This window comes from Pyrus communis, chromosome 10, assembly GCF_041283825.1.
Source record: "Pyrus communis isolate YQ-2024b chromosome 10, ASM4128382v1, whole genome shotgun sequence".
NCBI classification, from domain to species: domain Eukaryota; kingdom Viridiplantae; phylum Streptophyta; class Magnoliopsida; order Rosales; family Rosaceae; genus Pyrus; species Pyrus communis.
Genome location: NC_142574.1, coordinates 21,239,794 through 21,264,661, shown reverse-complemented (window position 1 = coordinate 21,264,661; position 24,868 = coordinate 21,239,794). Strand labels below are relative to the sequence as shown.

The 24,868-nt window shown below is 36.8% G+C and overlaps 4 protein-coding genes and 1 pseudogene across 5 annotated transcripts; all 5 read left to right on the top strand.

Annotated features, from left to right (window-relative positions):
- Positions 1 to 1,633: 1,633 nt before the first annotated feature.
- Positions 1,634 to 3,778, top strand: LOC137728353 (F-box/kelch-repeat protein At3g06240). Of its 2 annotated transcripts, XM_088677383.1 has the most exons (3): positions 1,647 to 1,760; positions 1,912 to 3,389; positions 3,517 to 3,778. In XM_088677383.1, coding segments are annotated over exons 2-3 (1,443 nt in total). In that variant the 5' UTR covers positions 1,647 to 1,760; positions 1,912 to 1,948; the 3' UTR covers positions 3,519 to 3,778. The 2 variants fall into 2 exon arrangements, with proteins under 2 accessions (XP_088533508.1, XP_088533509.1); XM_088677382.1 differs by lacking the exon at positions 3,517 to 3,778 and having other exon boundaries at positions 1,634 to 1,760; positions 1,912 to 3,452.
- Positions 3,779 to 10,232: 6,454 nt separating this feature from the next.
- Positions 10,233 to 11,831, top strand: LOC137728357 (F-box/kelch-repeat protein At3g06240-like; annotated as a pseudogene).
- Positions 11,832 to 15,606: 3,775 nt separating this feature from the next.
- Positions 15,607 to 16,507, top strand: LOC148693704 (uncharacterized). The gene is made up of 2 exons (XM_088678095.1): positions 15,607 to 15,619; positions 15,701 to 16,507. The coding sequence occupies exons 1-2, from the start codon at positions 15,607 to 15,609 to the stop codon at positions 16,450 to 16,452; spliced, it is 765 nt and encodes a 254-aa protein (XP_088534221.1). The 3' UTR covers positions 16,453 to 16,507.
- Positions 16,508 to 17,627: 1,120 nt separating this feature from the next.
- Positions 17,628 to 18,608, top strand: LOC148693703 (ribonuclease MC-like). Its single transcript, XM_088677451.1, has 2 exons — positions 17,628 to 17,930; positions 18,020 to 18,608. Exons 1-2 carry the CDS (start codon positions 17,673 to 17,675, stop codon positions 18,437 to 18,439), a joined length of 678 nt encoding a protein of 225 aa, XP_088533577.1. The 5' UTR covers positions 17,628 to 17,672; the 3' UTR covers positions 18,440 to 18,608.
- Positions 18,609 to 22,689: 4,081 nt separating this feature from the next.
- Positions 22,690 to 24,540, top strand: LOC148693702 (F-box/kelch-repeat protein At3g06240-like). Its single transcript, XM_088677379.1, has 2 exons — positions 22,690 to 22,833; positions 22,982 to 24,540. Exon 2 carries the CDS (start codon positions 23,019 to 23,021, stop codon positions 24,465 to 24,467), a length of 1,449 nt encoding a protein of 482 aa, XP_088533505.1. The 5' UTR covers positions 22,690 to 22,833; positions 22,982 to 23,018; the 3' UTR covers positions 24,468 to 24,540.
- Positions 24,541 to 24,868: the final 328 nt, after the last annotated feature.

The window sequence follows — 24,868 nt, the reverse complement described above, 5'->3', positions numbered from 1 at the left end:
ATAATTAGTAAGAAAACTACACTTGTAAGGAGTGTAGAATGAGATTTTTGGAGTGTTAATAATAATTCTCAATAATTATTGTAGAAGTGTAAGAAATGTAAAAAAAAAAATACACACACACACACACACACACACACACACACACACACTCACACACAATCACTTGTAGTGATAAGATGTACAACTTTTGTGAAGGGGTCAACTTCGAAATTCGACACTATAATCCGTAAACCTAAAATTTGTATTTAATTGTCAATTGTCGTTTAGGCTTTATTCTTTTTTGAAAACATGATCTTCTGGGGGATGTAGGAAGATGAACGGTTCAGATCTTCGATATCACGTCCCGATATTTACAGTTAATTGAAATATGAGTCGATGTTATATAGTTTGTAGAGACTTTATAAACACCAAGCAATATTTTCACTAATGGTAAAACTCTGAACATAATGTCAACAATCCGAACTGTTCATCTTCCTGTATCCTCTAATAGATCATGTTTTCAAAAAAGAAAAAAAAAAAACAAACAAACTTTGGTGAGAAAAATGAACCATAATTGTAAACAAAAATCGACGATTAAATTTTGATCTATGATTTATATGATTATAGTGACACATTTCAAAGTTAAGCCCTTCACGAAAATTGTAAAGCTTGTCATTACGAGCGTTTATATACATTTTTCTATATTTTTCACACTTTTACATTAATTAAAAACTATTAAAGACTTTATTTAAACAATAGCCATAGGATAAATGAGAAGAGAATGCTAATGTTGAAAGTCTCAATGAACATATCATCAATATAACTCTTGAAGACAATATATCAAGTTAAAGTTCCAATACCGTTTCCTATAGTGTTTGATGAAAATTGAAGAGTTTGATTGTAAGAAAATGTGCTAGGTTCCAAACCTTGAAACATAACTCCCTTAATTTTGCAAATCTTTTAAACATTTGATATTTTGTAAAGTTCTAATGTTTTTTTATTTATTATTATGCTCTTATTTTGGGTATGTAAATATGTAATACTTGAAAGACAAATGCGTTTTTATGTTTTGAATGTGATAATATGGTATGTATATACTTATTTAATATTATGTTTTTTATTTGATTCTTTATTGGTTTAAAATATATTTTCTTTAACGGGTAACGGGTTGGGTCATATTACTTGTTAATATTATCAGGTCGATTTCGGGTCGGATCATTTTACACGTTTATTTTAACGGGTGCTACACAACACGATAGTATTGTTAAAGATTCAATTGGTGATAAAACTTAGAGCTAGTTAGTTTGTTGTGGTTGTTGTATTAGACTAGTAATTAGTTGAGATTGTTGTATAGGTGGCAAGGTGGTTAGAAGTTTAGAGTTATGTGAGAGTGTAGAGGGTATACATACATACATATGTACACATACATACATACATACATACATACATACATATATATATATATATATATATATATATATATATATATATGTTAGAGTTATGTGAGAGTGCAGAGGGTATACAAAGAAGACACTAAATTGGAGACTGCAAACCGCGGCCGAATTTCGGAGGGTAAGTTCGTAAATTTAGGAGGGTGTTGAAAAACGGTCGCACAAGAATCAAAATAAAAACCCCTCTCAGCTATCGCATTATTGCACGCAGCTGCGCGAACAAAACGCAGAAAATACATTTTCTGCTTCGAGTCTGCCCCTTTCCCTCTCACTCACAGCGCGTCTTCTGCTTTGGTCTCTTCCTCTTCCTACTGCCTAGTATACAACAAGGTAACTTTATTTCTAGCTTTTTATTATTCAATTTCAGTTTATATTTTTTTTTAAATGAAAGAACGATACTTTTTTTTGCTTCAATTCTTATTTCGCTTTTGAATTTCAATTGGCATAATTGTGGAATCTTCTGATCTTTTTGTGTGTGTAGAAGAGCAAGGGTGAGGTCCATAATTGACATTGCACAAATGACGAACAAAACATCCAAAATTGGACAATATTTGTTGGTGAATATTCTGTCAACTCTGCCTCCGAAATCTCTGATGCGATTCAAGTGCGTCGCTAAATGGTGGCATGCTCTCATCAACGACCCCACCTTCGTCGACAAGCACCTCTCCCATTCCTTGCTGGACGATCAATCCACTCGTGTCCTTTTGAAGCGAATGTTAGTCCCTTCTACGGAGGATCCAAACAGGGACAAATTTCAATCCGTATTCTCAGTACTTACTTTTGACAATGTCATTCTTGATGATGAAGATGGTGGTGTGCACAAGTGTAGCACTCTTTCTGGGATCGAGGACGTTAATATTCCTCTTTCTATGAGTCTAGAGATTGGAGATGATCAATCATTTCATGTTACAGGTCATTGTGATGGAATCATTTGTCTAGCTCGACCTAATTCTACTAAGGTGCTTTTGTGGAATCCGGCAATTCAGGAATTCAGGGTCCTTCCCACCGAGACATACATTCCAGATTGGTTCGACGAAGCATCCCTTAGGGATCCTCATCCTTGGTGGTTGGATATGCCTTACATGCCACTAACAGATCGGTTCCACGATGTTTTGGGATTAGGCTATGATCCTAAATCTAAAGATTACAAAGTTGTCAAAATTGGATTTTCTTGTTCAGAATTGCATGGCGGCACACAACATTTGATTATTCATCCTCTCAAGGTAGTGGTGTATACCTTGGGAACTAATTCTTGGAGAGAGATCGAGCCTTGTTCTTTAGAAACGGAAACTACTTTCCTTTGGCCTGAAACTTTTCAGGTGTACTTCAAGGGGATTTGTTATTGGATAGGAAGTGAGCAACAAAAGGAATTTGTCCATTTCTATGATGCCGGCCGTCAGGAGGAAGAAAAGATTAGGCGAGTGATCATTTTGTTTGACATGAGTCGTGAGGTGTTTCATGACATACTGTTACCACATGAGATGCTAGAGTTCAATGATTTCGAAGGAATTGGTATTCAAATGTGTCTTAAGGTGTGGAATGAATCCATCGCTCTTTTTCGCTTGAATTATAATACTTTTGAAGGTGGTGATACACTACCCTTTGAAATGTGGCTCATGGATGATGATTCTCGTGGTGGTGCGAATAATGAGGGCGGTGTTTGGACAAAACACTTTGCTGCCAAGATCCCATGGTTCTCAATGTCCCCCTTGCTCCTGCAGAACACATTGGCAATGTGGAAAAGCGACGAGGTTCTTATGGTAGAGAATAATGGAGGCATAGTATGCTATAACCTCGGCACTAAAAAGTTAAAAAATCTACCCATTCAAAGTGCTGTAAGGACTATTCCCATTTTTCCTCCGCCACCTTCTTATTTTCCAGAGTGCAAAGCAAATCATTCGCCCGTTGTATATGTGAAGAGTATAGTTTCGGTCACGGAAGGCAACAACAAGTACATGTGTACGTAGACATCGAAAGTAATGAAATCCTTTTGTTGTCCAAATTATGGATGTCTTTAAGAAACTTGGAGTCGATAAAAATTTACGAGTATATTCGATCATGTTTGATTAATGAATTAACTAAACAGAAAAGGCATGTCGTATCAACAATCTGCAAATATGAAGCAATACAACCAAGAAACGAAATGATGGCTACCCGCAGATATCCACCCTGCAGTGTTGCCTTTCAACGAAGAAGATGAGATACACAAACAATGTTCGAAATTAAGTGTATTGTAAGTTGTACGTTTTTATAAGATGAGATACACAAGCAATGCCTAAATCGTTTCTGTATTTTTTTCATTCAGAACCATGTTTAGCTAGCGTTGTCCTGAATGGATTTTTGAAACAGAATTATAATCTAAAATGTGGACTACTAGCTAGCTTAGGGTTTGAATGTGATATATGATGAACCACTTTATATAATTGGGTTGATGATGAATCGTCCACTACACAGTTACTACCCTTTATAGCATGAGAATGCATTGCCTTGGGCAGCAAGAAAGAGGCATTCCCTAATTCCGAATACGTTCACACTCACTTGACCTTAATTATTATCATCTTTGCTGGCTAGATTCAATTTAATCTTTCACTACACTCTACACTTAACCTCAATTCTAAGTTGAATTAATTATCTGCAAACGGGATAGGTAAGTTGAATAGAAACCATGAAGAGGAGAGCTGCAAAATTTCAAAGATAAGAATTACCACTGCTAGAAGGTAGTGGTTGAAACTCCAATTTACAAGATAAGATACACAAACAATGTCCAAATCGTTTCTGTATTTATTCGATTGGAACCATATTTAGCTAGTGTGGTCCTGAATGGATTTCTGAAATAGAATTATAATCTAAAAATTGAGACTATTAGGTTGATGATGAATCAACCACTAAACGGTTACCACCCTTTATAGCATGCATATGAGAATGCAAAGCCTTGCATAACAAGAAAGAGGCATTCCCTAGTTCAGGATATGTTCACACTTACTTGACCTTAATTATTATCATCTTTGCTAGTTAGCTTCACCTTAATTAATTTCTCCAGACCCTACCCTTAACCTCAACTCTAACTATTTAAACACCTCTTCATTTCTTTGAAAATTCACACTTGCTTCACTCTTTAGCTTTCCTTATTATTTCTCATCCCATCCTCCCTCCCTCCCTTTGTTCTTTCGATAATTGCTTGACAACCATGCACTTCTTCAAGATTGTTCTCGTTGTCATCGCTCTTTGCTTCGTCACTTATCTCGGAAAGAGCAATGCTGCCACACCATATGATATCTTCCAATTCGTCCAGCAATCCCCATTCGTCTTCTGCCTTGGGAATGGAATTTGTGGAAACCAACCAGTTCGGCGGCATACCTTTACAACGCACGGCCTCTGGCCGAGCAACTTTACCGATCCATCTGCGCCTATACTCTGCGCTGGTACCGTATTCAACAGAAATGAGGTACACATCGAATATATATACTCATTTCAGTTTGTTTTTTCTCCTGCAGCTCTCTGAAATGCTTGTAACTTCTCGTCTTTGTGCTTCAGATGAATGCTGATCGTTCTCTGCAATTACTTTTGTCCAATTCCTGGCCCAACTTCAACATTAGACGGACAAATATGGATTTCTGGGCGCATGAGTACAACAAGCACGGCAGGTGCTCGGACAATAAATTTTCCCAGACACAATACTTCCATGAAGCTTATAGATTATGGTTTACCTACAATGCACAATATCTATTTTCTCAAACAGCTGGGATTGTACCAGGATATCAATATCGTTACATCGACCTTGAATCGGCCATTCGAAGGACTATAGGAGGGAAAAAACCTCTCCTTATGTGCAAGGATGATGGGGGGATCGCGTATCTGCTGGAAGTCGTCATCTGTTTTGACTACAACGCAGCGAATCCGGTCGATTGTGTCAGGACAACAAATTGTGGGGCATTGGTATGGTATTCACTCTAATAGGTATATATAGTGGCTACATATATCTATATTAATGTAATAAGAACAACAATATAATGATGATTTCGAATTTATCGATCTCACCATTTCATATCCTAAGTAAATGTTATGTAGAATGTAGTTATGTACATGACCTGATGAATTCTGATTATGGTAATTTCAAGTGCAATTTGTTTGGGGTAGTAAATTCGAAAGTTTGATTCTAATTTGTTTTAAAAGCCTTTCAAATCCGTCAAAATTAACTAGACCATGAAATTCCTAACTTAAAACATGATCAAATATGCGGCAGACAAAGTTTTACTGACACCAAATTTCTATGCATCCTGCAAATATATAACATAATTGGCACAATATTACAAATGCTTTGGACAAGGGACAGTAAGAAATTATATTATTCACAGAAACAACAGGTGATGATAATCTCTATGAGATGGAGGTGGAACCTCTGGTCTGGAATTCAATGGAGAATACAATGAACGGGAAGTTGTTGAAGGTTTTTTGTACGGAGGTTATAGCGAACCTCATCACTCCGTCCAAACTCCGAATGACTTATAGATGGGATGCAGTGTGAGCTCGGGAGCTAATGATTTTGTCGAAACACCACCCTTATAAGTAGTACCACCATAACATTAGTGAACTGGTAATACCAAGTGACAAATAAAAGTCACTTTAAAAAATTTCTCGGCTTCACAATAAGCGGAGGGGAAATTTTTGGTTCATCAGTTGAACCAATTTGCAATAACTCAACAAGATACGCAATTAGTTTAGAATTTGATATCCGAAATTGCTCCAGGAACAAATCTTAGACGTTTGTTGTTGTATAAATTGGTTGAGAGAGTATACATTCAAGTTACAATGGAGATGCATAAATGAGATTTTATCATTTACATACAGCAATAGCGGAGTTGCTCTTCTTCTGCTCTCTCTCTCTCTCTCTCACCCACCCCCACCAACCCCAAATATATATATATATATATATATAGTGTGTATACATAGGTGAAACGCCATCTTCCTACTCTTTCTGCACCTTCCGTCCTATTCCTATCCAGATAAGAGTGGTCAATTGATTTGGGATCTTAATAATAATTTTCCCAGCAAGCAGCAGTGAGACTTAGAGGTCCGCAAGCCAACTTTCGAACACATGGCGGATGCGGCATTTATCAGGCTGCCTCACTATATAAATTTGATCTCCAATTTTATTTTCGGAGTCCTGGTTCCGGTACCATGTCCACAAAGCCCAAGTCTCATTCTTCACCTGCAAGTTATGCACATCAAAATGCACGCCTAGTGTATAATCCAGGTGGTGAAACTGAGCTGTAATTCTAGTATATACATTCTCAGCAGACTTCTAGCCTACTAGCCTACATCCATATGTTTGCTACTCAATAACCGATCAAGGGTATTCAAGTCAGTCACAGGGTTTTCGCACTCCGTATAAACAGATATTGGTGCAAAAGCATGTTCATAAGTAGTATAAAGTCATCCATCATCTATACTACAAAGAACATGAGTTCGATAAAATATGGTAATTCAAAATATTCTCAGTAAGCATAATATCTCATAAAAACGTTTCATACAACGTAATAATTAAATCATGATTTTCATGTATGCATTTCTACTATTAAAATATGCATTTTAGAAGGGATCCACTCACAGATACTCTGTCGTTGTAGAGTCGTATGAAATAGGAATGACGAAATCGTCGCTAATAATTGCACATAAGCACATAAAGGGTCCAATTAATAAAACTCTATTCAAACGATTGTATTTGGGAAAACAGACATCGAAAATGGATTCAAGACGTTGAATTACCCTAAGAAGGATCCTGGGTAAGTTTCAAAAAAGTCAACAAAAAGTCAACACTAAGAATATTCCCTGACGAAATATTCCATCTGGGTTGGGCTGGTGGGTTTGGGCCGAAGGGTCCTAGGCCCAAAAGCCTGGTTTCAAAGGGTCAAGGGTTTGGGTTCAACGGGCTAGATTGGCGATGGGCCTGGGCTAGACCCGATAGTTTCTTACACAATACGGTGACACGACACGAAAATAACGGGTTTCGGATCAACACAATAACTAATCGGGTCATTATTGGGTGACCCGTTAATATATACGCGTGTAACTCGTAGGTAACCCGTTTTGACTCGTTAAGAAAAATAAATTATAATTTTAAAGTTTAATTACTAAAAAATTTATTATAAAATACAATAGTCTTATTGTATATATTGGTATATTATATATTAAATATATATATATATATATATTTTTTGTATTATTATTCTATATAAGTTTAAAAAAAAAAAAGTTTTATCCATTTATTTATTTTTATTATGAGATTTTCTTATTATCATTAATAGAATAAATTTTACTTAACATGTTGTTGTCCAAAATTAAAATCAACGAGTATAGTATTAGTATAGGCAATGAGACATCCCCACAAGTATGAAAAATGTGAAAGAATATATAAACACTCGTGATTCATCATTCCTCCACGAGTAGACAATGGTTACACTTATATTATCGTTTAGATTTTTAAAACCCTCCAAACCGTCATGAATGGTGTTTTTTTATTTGAGTGTAAAAGTAATAAAATTAATAATAATTAGGGAATTGTTATTGGCACTCCAAAAATCTCATTTTGAACTCCAAACTTTCTATAATTAGTAAGAAAACTACACTTGTAAGGAGTGTAGAATGAGATTTTTGGAGTGTTAATAATAATTCCCAATAATTATTGTAGAAGTGTAAGAAATGTAAAAAAAAAAAAAATACACACACACACACACACAATCACTTGTAGTGACAAGCTTTACAACTTTTGTGAAGGGGTCAACTTCGAAATTCGACACTATAATCCGTAAACCTAAAATTTGTATTTAATTGTCAATTGTCGTTTAGGCTTTATTCTTTATATTGAATTTCATTTTAAAAATTTTCTTTTTTGAAAACATGATCTTCTGGGGGATGTAGGAAGATGAACGGTTCGGATCTTCGATATCACGTCCCGATATTTACGGTTAATTGAAATATGAGTCGATGTTATATAGTTTGTAGAGACTTTATAAACACCAAGCAATATTTTCACTAATGGTAAAACTCTGAACATAATGTCAACAATCCAAACTGTTCATCTTCTTGTATCCTCTAATAGATCATGTTTTCAAAAAAGAAAATCTGAAAAAAAAAAAAAAAAAAAAAAAACAAACTTTGGTGAGAAAAATGAAGCATAAATGTAAACAACAATCGACGATTAAATTTTGATCTATGATTTATATGATTATAGTGACACATTTCAAAGTTAAGCTGTCACATCCCGGCCCGGGGTAGAACCACTTCCCGGGCCCGCTCCACCACCGTAGCGCGATATTGTCCGCTTTGGGCTTACCATTCCCTCACGGTTTTGTTTTTGGGAACTCACGAGCAACTTCCCAGTGGGTCACCCATCATGGGATTGCTCAAGCCCCCTTCTCGCTTAACTTCGGAGTTCCTACGGAACCCGAAGCCAGTGAGCTCCCAAAAGGCCTCGTGCTAGATAGGGATGGGAATATACATTTAAGGATCACTCCCCTGGGCGATGTGGGATGTTACAATCCACCCCCCTTAGGGGTCCGACGTCCTCGTCGGCACACACGCGGTCAGGGTTAGGCTCTGATACCAAATTGTCACATCTCGGCCCGGGGTAGAACCACTTCCCGGGCCCGCTCCACCACCGTAGCGCGATATTGTCCGCTTTGGGCTTACCATTCCCTCACAGTTTTGTTTTTGGGAACTCACGAGCAACTTCCCAGTAGGTCACCCATCATGGGCCTCGTGCTAGATAGGGATGAGAATATACATTTAAGGATCACTCCCCTGGGCGATGTGGGATGTTACATAAGCCCTTCACGAAAATTGTAAAGCTTGTCATTACGAGCGTTTATATATGTTTTTCTATATTTTTCACACTTTTACATTAATTAAAAAATTATTAAAGACTTTACTTAAACAATAGCCATAGGATAAATGAGAAGAGAATGCTAATGTAGAAAGTCTCAATGAACATATCATCAATATAACTCTTAAAGACAATATATCAAGTTAAAGTTCCAATACCGTTTCCTATAGTGATTGATGAAAATTCAAGAGTTTGATTGTAAGAAAATGTGCTAGGTTCCAAACCTTGAAACATAACTCCCTTAATTTTGCAAATCTTTTAAACATTTGATATTTTGTAACGTTCTAATGTTTATTTATTTATTATTATGCTCTTATTTTGGGTATGTAAATATGTAATACTTGAAAGACAAATGCGTTTTTATGTTTTGAATGTGATAATATGGTATGTATATACTTATTTAATATTATGTTTTTTATTTGATTCTTTATTGGTTTAAAATATATTTTCTTTAACGGGTAACGGGTTGGGTCATATTACTTGTTAATATTATCAGGTCGATTTCGGGTCGGGTCATTTTACACGTTTATTTTAACGGACGCTACACAACACGATAGTATTGTTAAAGATTGAATTGGTGATAAACTTAGAGCTAGTTAGTTTGTTGTGGTTGTTGTATTAGACTAGTAATTAGTTGAGATTGTTGTATATGTGGCAAGGTGGTTAGAAGGTTAGAGTTATGTGAGAGTGTAGAGGGTATACATACATACATACATACATACATACATACATACATACATATACATACATACATATACATACATATATATGTTAGAGTTATGTGAGAGTGCAGAGGGTATACGAAGAAGACACTAAATGAAAGAAGGATACTTTTTTATTATTCAATTCTTATTTCGCTTTTGAATTTCAATTGGCATAATTGTGGAATCTTCTGATCTTTTTGTGTGTGTAGTAGAACAAGGGTGAGGTCCATCATTGACATTGCACAAATGACGAACAAAACATCCAAAATTGGACAATATTTTTTGGTGAATATTCTGTCAACTCTGCCTCCGAAATCTCTGATGCGATTCAAGTGCGTCGCTAAATGGTGGCATGCTCTCATCAACGACCCCACGTTCGTCGACAAGCACCTCTCCCATTCCTTGCTGGACGATCAATCCACTCGTGTCCTTTTGAAGCGAATGTTAGTCCCTTCTACGGAGGACCCAAACAGGGATAAATTTCAATCCGTATTCTCGGTACTTACTTTTGACAATGTCATTGTTGATGATGACGATGGTGGTGTGCACAAGTGTAGCACTCTTTCTGGGATCGAGGACTTCGATGTTCCTCTTGCTATGAGTCTAGAGATTGGAGATGATCAATCATTTCACGTTGCAGGTCATTGTAATGGGATCATTTGTCTAGCTCGACCTAATTCTACTAAGGTGCTTTTGTGGAATCCGGCAATTCAGGAATTCAGGGTCCTTCCCTCGGAGACATACAGTCCAGATTGGTTTGACGAACAGATCTGAATTCCTGAATTCAGGAATTCAGGAATTCAAGGTGCTTTTGTGGAATCCGGCAATCCTCATCCTTGGTGGTTGGGTATGCCTTACATGCCACTAACAGATCGGTACGACGATGTTTTGGGATTAGGCTATGATCCTAAATCTAAAGATTACAAAGTTGTCAAAATTGGATTTTCTGGTTCAGAATTGCATGGCGGCACACAACATTTGATTATTCATCCTCCCAAGGTAGTGGTGTATACCTTGGGAACTAATTCTTGGAGAGAGATCGAGCCTTATTCTTTAGAAACGGAAACTACTTTCCTTTGGCCTGAAACTTTTCAGGTGTACTTCAAGGGGATGTGTTATTGGATAGGAAGTGAGCAACAAAAGGAATTTGTCCATTTCTATGATGCCGGCCGTCAGGAGGAAGAAAAGATTAGGCGAGTGATCGTTTTGTTTGACATGAGTCGTGAGGTGTTTCATGACATACTGTTACCACATGAGATGCTAGAGTTCAATGATTTCGAAGGAATTGGTATTCAAATGTGTCTTAAGGTGTGGAATGAATCCATCGCTCTTTTTCGCTTGAATTATAATACTTTTGAAGGTGGTGATACACTACCCTTTGAAATGTGGCTCATGGATGATGATTCTCGTGGTGGTGCGAATAATGAGGGCGGTGTTTGGACAAAACACTTTGCTGCCAAGATCCCATGGTTCTCAATGTCCCCCTTGCTCCTGCAGAACACATCGGCAATGTGGAAAAGCAACGAGGTTCTTATGGTAGAGGAAAATGGAGGCATAGTATGCTATAACCTCGGCCCTAAAAAGTTAAAAAATCTACCCATTCAAAGTGCTGTAAGGATTATTCCCATTTTTCCTCCGCCACCTTCTTATTTTCCAGAGTGCAAAGCAAATCATTCGCCCGTTGTATATGTGAAGAGTATGGTTTCGGTCACGGAAGGCAACAACAAGTACATGTGTACGTAGACATCGAAAGTAATGAAATCCTTTTATTGTCCAAATTACGGATGTCTTTAAGAAACTTGGAGTCGATTAAAAATTTACGAGTGTATTTGATCATGTTTGATTAATGAATTAACTAAACAGAAAAGGCATGTTCAACAATCTGCAAATATGAAGCAATACAACCAAGAAACGAAATGATGGCTACCCGCAGATATCCACCCTGCAGTGTTGCCTTTCAACAAAGAAGATGAGATACACAAACAATGTTCGAAATTAAGTGTATTGTAAGTTGTAAATTTTTATAAGATGAGATACACAAGCAATGCCTAAATCGTTTCTGTATTTTTTCGTTCGGAACCCTGTTTAGCTAGCGTTGCCCTGAATGGATTTTTGAAACAGAATTATAATCTAAATTTTGGACTACTAGCTAGCTTAGGGTTTGAATGTGATATACGATGAACCACTTTATATAATTGGGTTGATGATGAATCGTCCACTACACAGTTACTACCCTTTATAGCATGAGAATGCATTGCCTTGGGCAGCAAGAAAGAGGCATTCCCTAATTCCGAATAAGTTCACACTCACTTGACCTTAATTATTATCATCTTTGCTGGTTAGATTCAACTTAATCTTTCTCTACACTCTACACTTAACCTCAATTCTAACTATTTGTATGTTGTATATTTGATCATGTTTATTAATGAATTAACTAAACAGAAGGCATGTTGTGTTAACAATCTGCAAATGTGAAGCAATACAACCATGAAATGAAATGACGAGTAACCATATTTAGAAGGTAGTGGTTGAAACTCCAATTTACAAGATAAGATACACAAACAATGTCCAAATCGTTTCTGTATTTATTCGATTGGAACCATATTTAGCTAGCGTGGTCCTGAATAGATTTCTGAAATAGAATTATAATCTAAAAATTGAGACTATTAGCTTGCTTAGGGTCTGAATCTGATACATGAGGAACCGCTATAATTGGGTTGATTGGGTTGATGATGAATCAACCACTACACGGTTACCACCCTTTATAGCATGCATATGAGAATGCAAAGCCTTGCATAACAAGAAAGAGGCATTCCCTAGTTCAGGATATGTTCACACTTACTTGACCTTAATTATTATCATCTTTGCTAGTTAGCTTCACCTTAATTAATTTCTCCAGACCCTACCCTTAACCTCAACTCTAACTATTTAAACACCTCTTCATTTCTTTGAAAATTCACACTTGCTTCACTCTTTAGCTTTCCTTATTATTTCTCATCCCATCCTCCCGCCCTCCCTTTGTTCTTTCGATAATTGCTTGACAACCATGCACTTCTTCAAGATTGTTCTCGTTGTCATCGCTCTTTGCTTCGTCACTTATCTCGGAAAGAGCAATGCTGCCACACCATATGATATCTTCCAATTCGTCCAGCAATCCCCATTCGTCTTCTGCCTCCGGAATGGAATTTGTGGAAACCAACCAGTTCGGCGGCATACCTTTACAACGCACGGCCTCTGGCCGAGCAACTTTACCGATCCATCTGCGCCTATACTCTGCGCTGGTACCGTATTCAACAGAAATGAGGTACACATCGAATATATATACTCATTTCAGTTTGTTTTTTCTCCTGCAGCTCTCTGAAATGCTTGTAACTTCTCGTCTTTGTGCTTCAGATGAATGCTGATCATTCTCTGCAATTACTTTTGTCCAATTCCTGGCCCAACTTCAACATTAGACGGACAAATATGGATTTCTGGGCGCATGAGTACAACAAGCACGGCAGGTGCTCGGACAATAAATTTTCCCAGACACAATACTTCCATGAAGCTTATAGATTATGGTTTACCTACAATGCACAATATCTATTTTCTCAAACACCTGGGATTGTACCAGGATATCAATATCATTACATCGACCTTGAATCGGCCATTCGAAGGACTATAGGAGGGAAAAAACCTCTCCTTATGTGCAAGTATGCTGGGGGGATCGAGTATCTGCTGGAAGTCGTCATCTGTTTTGACTACAACGCAGCGAATCCGGTCGATTGTGTCAGGACAACAAATTGTGGGGCATTGGTATGGTATTCACTCTAATAGGTATATATAGTGGCTACATATATCTATATTAATGTAATAAGAACAACAATATATTGATGATTTCGAATTTATCGATCTCACCATTTCATATCCTAAGTAAATGTTATGTAGAATGTAGTTATGTACATGACCTGATGAATTCTGATTATGGTAATTTCAAGTGCAATTTGTTTGGGGTAGTAAATTCGAAAGTTTGATTCTAATTTGTTTTAAAAGCCCTTCAAATCCGTCAAAATTAACTAGACCATGAAATTCCTAAGTTAAAACATGATCAAATATGCGGCAGACAAAGTTTTACTGACACCAAATTGCTATACATCCTGCAAATATATAACATAATTGGCACAATATTACAAATTCTTTGGACAAGGGACGGTAAGAAATTATATTATTCACAGAAACAACAGGTGATGATAATCTCTATGAGATGGAGGTGGAACCTCTGGCCTGGAATTTAATGGAGAATACAATGAACGGGAAGTTGTTGAAGGTTTTTTGTACGGAGGTTATAGCGAACCTCATCATTCCGTCCAAACTCCGAATGACTTATAGATGGGATGCAGTGTGAGCTCGGGAGCTAATGATTTTGTCGAAACACCACCCTTTTAAGTAGTACCACCATAACATTAGTAAACTGGTAATACCAAGTGACAAATAAAAGTCACTTTAAAAAATTTCTCGGCTTCACAATAAGCGGAGGGGAAATTTTTGGTTCATCAGTTGAACCAATTTGCAATAACTCAACAAGATACGCAATTAGTTTAGAATTTGATATCCAAAATTGATCCAGGAACAAATCTTACACGTTTGTTGTTGTATAAATTGGTTGAGAGAGTATACATTCAAGTTACAATGGAGATGTATAAATGAGATTTTATCATTTACATACAGCAATAGCGGAGTTGCTCTTCTTCTGCTCTCTCTCTCTCACCCACCCCCACCAGCCCCAAATATATATATATATATATATAGTGTGTATACATAGGTGAAACCCCATCTTCCTACTCTTTCTGCACCTTCCGTCCTATTCCTATCCAGATAAGAGTGATCAACTGATTTGGGATCTTAATAATAATTTTCCCAGCAAGCAGCAGTGAGACTTAGAGGTCAGCAAGCCAACTTTCGAACACATGGCGGATGCGGCATTTATCAGGCTGCCTCACTATATAAATTTGATCTCCAATTTTATTGTCGGAGTCCTGGTTCCGGTACCATGTCCACAAAGGCCAAGTCTCATTCTTCACCTGCAAGTTATGCACATCAAAATGCACGCCTAGTGTATAATCCAGGTGGTGAAACTGAGCTGTAATTCTAGTATATACATTCTCAGCAGACTTCTAGCCTACAAGCCTACATCCATATGTTTGCTACTCAATAACCGATCAAGGGTATTCAAGTCAGTCACAGGATTTTCGCACTCCGTATAAACAGATATTGGTGCAAAAGCATGTTCATAGGTAGTATAAAGTCATCCATCATCTATACTACAAAGAACATGAGTTCGATAAAATATGGTAATTCAAAATATTCTCAGTACGCATAATATCTCATAAAAACGTTTCATACAACGTAATAATTAAATCATGACATGTATGCATTTCTACTATTAAAACATGCATTTTAGAAGGGGTCTACTCACAGATACTCTGTCGTTGTAGAGTCGTATGAAATAGGAATGACGAAATCGCCGCTAATAATTGCACATAAGCACATAAAGGGTCCAATTAATACAACTCTATTCAAACGATTGTATTTGGGAAAACGGACGTCGAAAATGGATTCAAGACGTTGAATTACCCTAAGAAGGATCCTGGGTAAGTTTCAAAAAAGTCAACACTAAGAATATTCCAGAGAATATTCCCTGACAGAATATTCCCTGACGAAATATTCCTTGGGAACTAATTCTTGGAGAGAGATCGAGCCTTGTTCTTTAGAAACGGAAACTACTTTCCTTTGGCCTGAAACTTTTCAGGTGTACTTCAAGGGGATTTGTTATTGGATAGGAAGTGAGCAACAAAAGGAATTTGTCCATTTCTATGATGCCGGCCGTCAGGAGGAAGAAAAGATTAGGCGAGTGATCATTTTGTTTGACATGAGTCGTGAGGTGTTTCATGACATACTGTTACCACATGAGATGCTAGAGTTCAATGATTTCGAAGGAATTGGTATTCAAATGTGTCTTAAGGTGTGGAATGAATCCATCGCTCTTTTTCGCTTGAATTATAATACTTTTGAAGGTGGTGATACACTACCCTTTGAAATGTGGCTCATGGATGATGATTCTCGTGGTGGTGCGAATAATGAGGGCGGTGTTTGGACAAAACACTTTGCTGCCAAGATCCCATGGTTCTCAATGTCCCCCTTGCTCCTGCAGAACACATTGGCAATGTGGAAAAGCGACGAGGTTCTTATGGTAGAGAATAATGGAGGCATAGTATGCTATAACCTCGGCACTAAAAAGTTAAAAAATCTACCCATTCAAAGTGCTGTAAGGACTATTCCCATTTTTCCTCCGCCACCTTCTTATTTTCCAGAGTGCAAAGCAAATCATTCGCCCGTTGTATATGTGAAGAGTATAGTTTCGGTCACGGAAGGCAACAACAAGTACATGTGTACGTAGACATCGAAAGTAATGAAATCCTTTTGTTGTCCAAATTATGGATGTCTTTAAGAAACTTGGAGTCGATAAAACTTTACGAGTATATTCGATCATGTTTGATTAATGAATTAACTAAACAGAAAAGGCATGTCGTATCAACAATCTGCAAATATGAAGCAATACAACCAAGAAACGAAATGATGGCTACCCGCAGATATCCACCCTGCAGTGTTGCCTTTCAACGAAGAAGATGAGATACACAAACAATGTTCGAAATTAAGTGTATTGTAAGTTGTACGTTTTTATAAGATGAGATACACAAGCAATGCCTAAATCGTTTCTGTATTTTTTTCATTCAGAACCATGTTTAGCTAGCGTTGTCCTGAATGGATTTTTGAAACAGAATTATAATCTAAAATGTGGACTACTAGCTAGCTTAGGGTTTGAATGTGATATATGATGAACCACTTTATATAATTGGGTTGATGATGAATCGTCCACTACACAGTTACTACCCTTTATAGCATGAGAATGCATTGCCTTGGGCAGCAAGAAAGAGGCATTCCCTAATTCCGAATACGTTCACACTCACTTGACCTTAATTATTATCATCTTTGCTGGCTAGATTCAACTTAATCTTTCTCTACACTCTACACTTAACCTCAATTCTAAGTTGAATTAATTATCTGCAAACGGGATAGGTAAGTTGAATAGAAACCATGAAGAGGAGAGCTCCAAAATTTCAAAGATAAGAATTACCACTGCTAGAAGGTAGTGGTTGAAACTCCAATTTACAAGATAAGATACACAAACAATGTCCAAATCGTTTCTGTATTTATTCGATTGGAACCTTATTTAGCTAGTGTGGTCCTGAATGGATTTCTGAAATAGAATTATAATCTAAAAATTGAGACTATTAGGTTGATGATGAATCAACCACTACACGGTTACCACCCTTTATAGCATGCATATGAGAATGCAAAGCCTTGCATAACAAGAAAGAGGCATTCCCTAGTTCAGGATATGTTCACACTTACTTGACCTTAATTATTATCATCTTTGCTAGTTAGCTTCACCTTAATTAATTTCTCCAGACCCTACCCTTAACCTCAACTCTAACTATTTAAACACCTCTTCATTTCTTTGAAAATTCACACTTGCTTCACCCTTTAGCTTTCCTTATTATTTCTCATCCCATCCTCCCGCCCTCCCTTTGTTCTTTCGATAATTGCTTGACAACCATGCACTTCTTCAAGATTGTTCTCGTTGTCATCGCTCTTTGCTTCGTCACTTATCTCAGAAAGAGCAATGCTGCCACACCATATGATATCTTCCAATTCGTCCAGCAATCCCCATTCGTCTTCTGCCTCCGGAATGGAATTTGTGGAAACCAACCAGTTCGGCGGCATACCTTTACAACGCACGGCCTCTGGCCGAGCAACTTTACCGATCCATCTGCGCCTATACTCTGCGCTGGTACCGTATTCAACAGAAATGAGGTACACATCGAATATATATACTCATTTCAGTTTGTTTTTTCTCCTGCAGCTCTCTGAAATGCTTGTAACTTCTCGTCTTTGTGCTTCAGATGAATGCTGATCATTCTCTGCAATTACTTTTGTCCAATTCCTGGCCCAACTTCAACATTAGACGGACAAATATGGATTTCTGGGCGCATGAGTACAACAAGCACGGCAGGTGCTCGGACAATAAATTTTCCCAGACACAATACTTCCATGAAGCTTATAGATTATGGTTTACCTACAATGCACAATATCTATTTTCTCAAACACCTGGGATTGTACCAGGATATCAATATCATTACATCGACCTTGAATCGGCCATTCGAAGGACTATAGGAGGGAAAAAACCTCTCCTTATGTGCAAGTATGCTGGGGGGATCGAGTATCTGCTGGAAGTCGTCATCTGTTTTGACTACAACGCAGCGAATCCGGTCGATTGTGTCAGGACAACAAATTGTGGGGCATTGGTATGGTATTCACTCTAATAGGTATATATAGTGGCTACATATATCTATATTAATGTAATAAGAACAACAATATATTGATGATTTCGAATTTATCGATCTCACCATTTCATATCCTAAGTAAATGTTATGTAGAATGTAGTTATGTACATGACCTGATGAATTCTGATTATGGTAATTTCAAGTGCAATTTGTTTGGGGTAGTAAATTCGAAAGTTTGATTCTAATTTGTTTTAAAAGCCCTTCAAATCCGTCAAAATTAACTAGACCATGAAATTCCTAAGTTAAAACATGATCAAATATGCGGCAGACAAAGTTTTACTGACACCAAATTGCTATACATCCTGCAAATATATAACATAATTGGCACAATATTACAAATGCTTTGGACAAGGGACGGTAAGAAATTATATTATTCACAGAAACAACAGGTGATGATAATCTCTATGAGATGGAGGTGGAACCTCTGGCCTGGAATTTAATGGAGAATACAATGAACGGGAAGTTGTTGAAGGTTTTTTGTACGGAGGTTATAGCGAACCTCATCATTCCGTCCAAACTCCGAATGACTTATAGATGGGATGCAGTGTGAGCTCGGGAGCTAATGATTTTGTCGAAACACCACCCTTTTAAGTAGTACCACCATAACATTAGTGAACTGGTAATACCAAGTGACAAATAAAAGTCACTTTAAAAAATTTCTCGGCTTCACAATAAGCGGAGGGGAAATTTTTGGTTCATCAGTTGAACCAATTTGCAATAACTCAACAAGATACGCAATTAGTTTAGAATTTGATATCCGAAATTGCTCCAGGAACAAATCTTACACGTTTGTTGTTGTATAAATTGGTTGAGAGAGTATACATTCAAGTTACAATGGAGATGTATAAATGAGATTTTATCATTTACATACAGCAATAGCGGAGTTGCTCTTCTTCTGCGCTCTCTCTCTCTCTCTCTCTCCTCACCCACCCCCACCAACCCCAAATATATATATATATATATATATATATATATATATAGGGTGTATACATAGGTGAAACCCCATCTTCCTACTCTTTCTGCACCTTCCATCCTATTCCTAACCAGATAAGAATGGTCAACTGATTTGGGATCTTAAATATAATTTTCCCAGCAAGCAGCAGTGAGACTTAGAGGTCAGCAAGCCAACTTTCGAACACATGGCGGATGCGGCATTTATCAGGCTGCCTCACTATATAAATTTGATCTCCAATTTTATTGTCGGAGTCCTGGTTCCGGTACCATGTCCACAAAGGCCAAGTCTCATTCTTCACCTGCAAGTTATGCACATCAAAATGCACGCCTAGTGTATAATCCAGGTGGTGAAACTGAGCTGTAATTCTAGTATATACATTCTCAGCAGACTTCTAGCCTACTAGCCTACATCCATATGTTTGCTACTCAATAACCGATCAAGGGTATTCAAGTCAGTCACAGGATTTTCGCATCCGTATAAACAGATATTGGTGCAAAAGCATGTTCATAAGTAGTATAAAGTCATCTATCATCTATACTACAAAGAACATGAGTTCGATAAAATATGGTAATTCAAAATATTCTCAGTAAGCATAATATCTCATAAAAACATTTCATACAACGTAATAATTAAATCATGATTGTCATGTATGCATTTCTACTATTAAAACATGCATTTTAGAAGGGGTCCACTCACAAATACTTTGTCGTTGTAAAGCCGTATGAAATAGGAATGACGAAATCGCTGCTAATAATTGCACAAAAGCACATAAAGGGTCTAATTAATAAAACTCTATTCAAACGATTGTATTTGGGAAAACAGACGTCGAAAATGAATTCAAGACGTTGAATTACCCTAAAAAGGATCCTGGGTAAGTTTCGAAAAAGTCAACAAAAAGTCTACACTAAGAATATTCCAGAGAATATTCCTTGATCGAATATTCCCTGACGAAATATTCCGTCTGGGTTGGGCTGGTGGGTTTGGGCCGAAGGGTCCTAGGCCCAAAAGCCTGGTTTTAAAGGGTCAAGGGTTTGGGTTCAACAGGCTGGATTGGCGACGGGCCTGGGCTAGACCCGATAGTTTCTTACACAACACGGTGACACGACACGAAAATAACGGGTTTCGAGTCAACACAATAACTAATCGGGTCATTATCGGGTGACCCGTTAAGTAACGGGTTCTTAACAGGTATATACGCGTGTAACACGTGGGTAACCCATTTTGACTCGTTAAGAAAAATAAATTATAATTTTAAAGTTTAATTACTAAAAAAGTTATTATAAAATACAATAGTCTTATTGTATATATTGGTATATTATATATTAAATAAATAAATAAATATATATATATATTTTGTATTATTATTCTATATAAGTTAAAAAAAAAAGTTTTATCCATTTATTTATTTTTATTATGAGAGTTTCTTATTATCATTAATAGGATAAATTTTACTTAACATGTTGTTGTCCAAAATTAAAATCAACGAGTATAGTATTAGTATAGGCAATGAGACATCCCTACAAGTATGAAAAATGTGAAAGAATATATAAACACTCGTGATTCATCATTCATCCACGAGTAGACAATAGTTACACTTACATTATCATTTAGATTTTTAAAACCCTCCAAACCATCGTGAATGGTGTTTTTTTATTTGAGTGTAAAAGTAATAAAATTAATAATAATTAGGGAATTGTTATTGGCACTCCAAAAATCTCATTTTGCACTCCAAACTTTCTATAATTAGTAAGAAAACTACACTTGTGAGGGGGTGTAGAATTAGATTTTTGGAGTGTTAATAATAATTCCCAATAATTATTGTAGAAGTGTAAGAAATGTAAAAAAAAAATAAAAAAATACATATAAAACAAAAACAAACTTTGGTGAGAAAAATGAAGCATAAATGTAAACAACAATCGACGATTAATTTTGATCTATGATTTATATGATTATAGTGACACATTTCAAAGTTAAGTCCTTTACGAAAATTGTAAAGCTTGTCATTACGAGCGTTTATATATATTTTTCTATATTTTTCACACTTTTACATTAATTAAAAAACTATTAAAGACTTTACTTAAACAATAGTCATGGGATAAATGAGAAGAGAGTGCTAATGTAGAAAGTCTCACTGAACATATCATCAATATAACTCTTGAAGACAATATATCAAGTTAAAGTTCCAACACCGTTTCCTATAGTGATTGATGAAAATTGAAGAGTTTGATTGTAAGAAAATGTGCTAGGTTCCAAACCTTGAAACATAACTCCCTTAATTTTGCAAATCTTTCAAACATTTGATATTTTGTAATGTTCTAATGTTTTTTTTTTTTATTATTATGCTCTTATTTTGGGTATGTAAATATGTAATACTTGAAAGACAAATGCGTTTTTATGTTTTGAATGTGATAATATGGTATGTATATACTTATTTAATATTATATTTTTTATTGGTTTAAAATATATTTTCTTTAACGGGTAACGGGTTGGGTCATATTACTTGTTAATATTATCAGGTCGATTTCGGGTCGGGTCATTTTACACGTTTATTTTAACGGGTGCTACACAACACGATAGTATTGTTAAAGATTCAATTGGTGATAAAACTTAGAGCTAGTTAGTTTGTTGTGGTTGTTGAATTAGACTAGTAATTAGTTGAGATTGTTGTATAGGTGGCAAGGTGGTTAGAAGGTTAGAGTTATGTGAGAGTGTAGAGGGTATACATACATACATATATACATATACATACATACATATATACATATACTTACATATATATATATATATATATGTTAGAGTTATGTGAGAGTGTAGAGGGTATACAAAGAAGACACTAAGACCTGGTTTGGTACTGAGGTGATTCTGAAAAACACTGCTATAAAAAAAAGCTGGGAGCTGGTTTTGTGTTTGATAAACACTCAGCTTCAGCTTTTTTTCACAGTTTTGGATGAAAAAAAGCTAAAAACAAGAAGCTGCAAAACCTAGCTTTGAAAAACCGGTTTTTTTTCACATCTGTTTTACATAAAAGTTTACCAAACACTCTAATACTGTTTTTTTTTCTTTTCAAAAGCACTTTTACAAAAAAGTTTACCAAACACTCTGCTGCTTTATTTCACAGCTGCTTATTCTCACAGCACAGCAGAAGCAGTTTTTTTTCAAAGCACAGCAATACCAAACCAGCCTTATTGGAGACTGCAAACCGCGGCCGAATTTCGGAGGGTAAGTTCGTAAATTTAGGAGGGTGTTGAAAAACGGTCGCACAAGAATCAAAATAAAAACCCCTCTCCGCTATCGCATTATTGCACGCAGCTGCACGAACAAAACGCAGAAAATACATTTTCTGCGCCGAGTCTGCCCTTTTCCCTCTCACTCACAGTGCGGCTTCTGCTTCGGTCTCTTCCTCTTCCTACTCCACAAGGTAACTTTATTTCTAGCTTTTTATTATTCAATTTCAGTTTATATTTTTTTTAAATGAAAGAAGGATACTTTTTTGCTTCAATTCTTATTTCGCTTTTGAATTTCAATTGGCATAATTGTGGAATCTTCTGATCTTTTTGTGTGTGTAGTAGAACAAGGGTGAGGTCCATCATTGACATTGCACAAATGACGAACAAAACATCCAAAATTGGACAATATTTGTTGGTGAATATTCTGTCAACTCTGCCTCCGAAATCTCTGATGCGATTCAAGTGCGTCGCTAAATGGTGGCATGCTCTCATCAACGACCCCACGTTCGTCGACAAGCACCTCTCCCATTCCTTGCTGGACGATCAATCCACTCGTGTCCTTTTGAAGCGAATGTTAGTCCCTTCTACGGAGGACCCAAACAGGGATAAATTTCAATCCGTATTCTCGGTACTTACTTTTGACAATGTCATTGTTGATGATGACGATGGTGGTGTGCACAAGTGTAGCACTCTTTCTGGGATCGAGGACTTCGATGTTCCTCTTGCTATGAGTCTAGAGATTGGAGATGATCAATCATTTCACGTTGCAGGTCATTGTAATGGGATCATTTGTCTAGCTCGACCTAATTCTACTAAGGTGCTTTTGTGGAATCCGGCAATTCAGGAATTCAGGGTCCTTCCCTCGGAGACATGCATTCCAGATTGGTTCGACGAAGCATCCCTTAGGGATCCTCATCCTTGGTGGTTGGATCTGCCTTACATGCCACTAACAAATCGGTTCAATGATGTTTTGGGATTAGGCTATGATCCTAAATCTAAAGATTACAAAGTTGTCAAAATTGGATTTTCTTGTTCAGAATTGCATGGCGGCACACAACATTTGATTATTCATCCTCTCAAGGTAGTGGTGTATACCTTGGGAACTAATTCTTGGAGAGAGATCGAGCCTTGTTCTTTAGAAACGGAAACTACTTTCCTTTGGCCTGAAACTTTTCAGGTGTACTTCAAGGGGATTTGTTATTGGATAGGAAGTGAGCAACAAAAGGAATTTGTCCATTTCTATGATGCCGGCCGTCAGGAGGAAGAAAAGATTAGGCGAGTGATCGTTTTGTTTGACATGAGTCGTGAGGTGTTTCATGATATACTGTTACCACATGAGATGCTAGAGTTCAATGATTTCGAAGGAATTGGTATTCATATGTGTCTTAAGGTGTGGAATGAATCCATCGCTCTTTTTCGCTTGAATTATAATACTTTTGAAGGTGGTGATACACTACCCTTTGAAATGTGGCTCATGGATGATGATTCTCGTGGTGGTGCGAATAATGAGGGCGGTGTTTGGACAAAACACTTTGCTGCCAAGATCCCATGGTTCTCAATGTCCCCCTTGCTCCTGCAGAACACATCGGCAATGTGGAAAAGCAACGAGGTTCTTATGGTAGAGGAAAATGGAGGCATAGTATGCTATAACCTCGGCCCTAAAAAGTTAAAAAATCTACCCATTCAAAGTGCTGTAAGGATTATTCCCATTTTTCCTCCGCCACCTTCTTATTTTCCAGAGTGCAAAGCAAATCATTCGCCCGTTGTATATGTGAAGAGTATGGTTTCGGTCACGGAAGGCAACAACAAGTACAAGTGTACGTAGACATCCAAAGTAATGAAATCCTTTTGTTGTCCAAATTACGGATGTCTTTAAGAAACTTGGAGTCGATTAAAAATTTACGAGTATATTTGATCATGTTTGATTAATGAATTAACTAAACAGAAAAGGCATGTTCAACAATCTGCAAATATGAAGCAATACAACCAAGAAACGAAATGATGGCTACCCGCAGATATCCACCCTGCAGTGTTGCCTTTCAACGAAGAAGATGAGATACACAAACAATGTTCGAAATTAAGTGTATTGTAAGTTGTACATTTTTATAAGATGAGATACACAAGCAATGCCTAAATCGTTTCTGTATTTTTTCGTTCGGAACCATGTTTAGCTAGCGTTGCCTCGAATGGATTTTTGAAACAGAATTATAATCTAAATTTTGGACT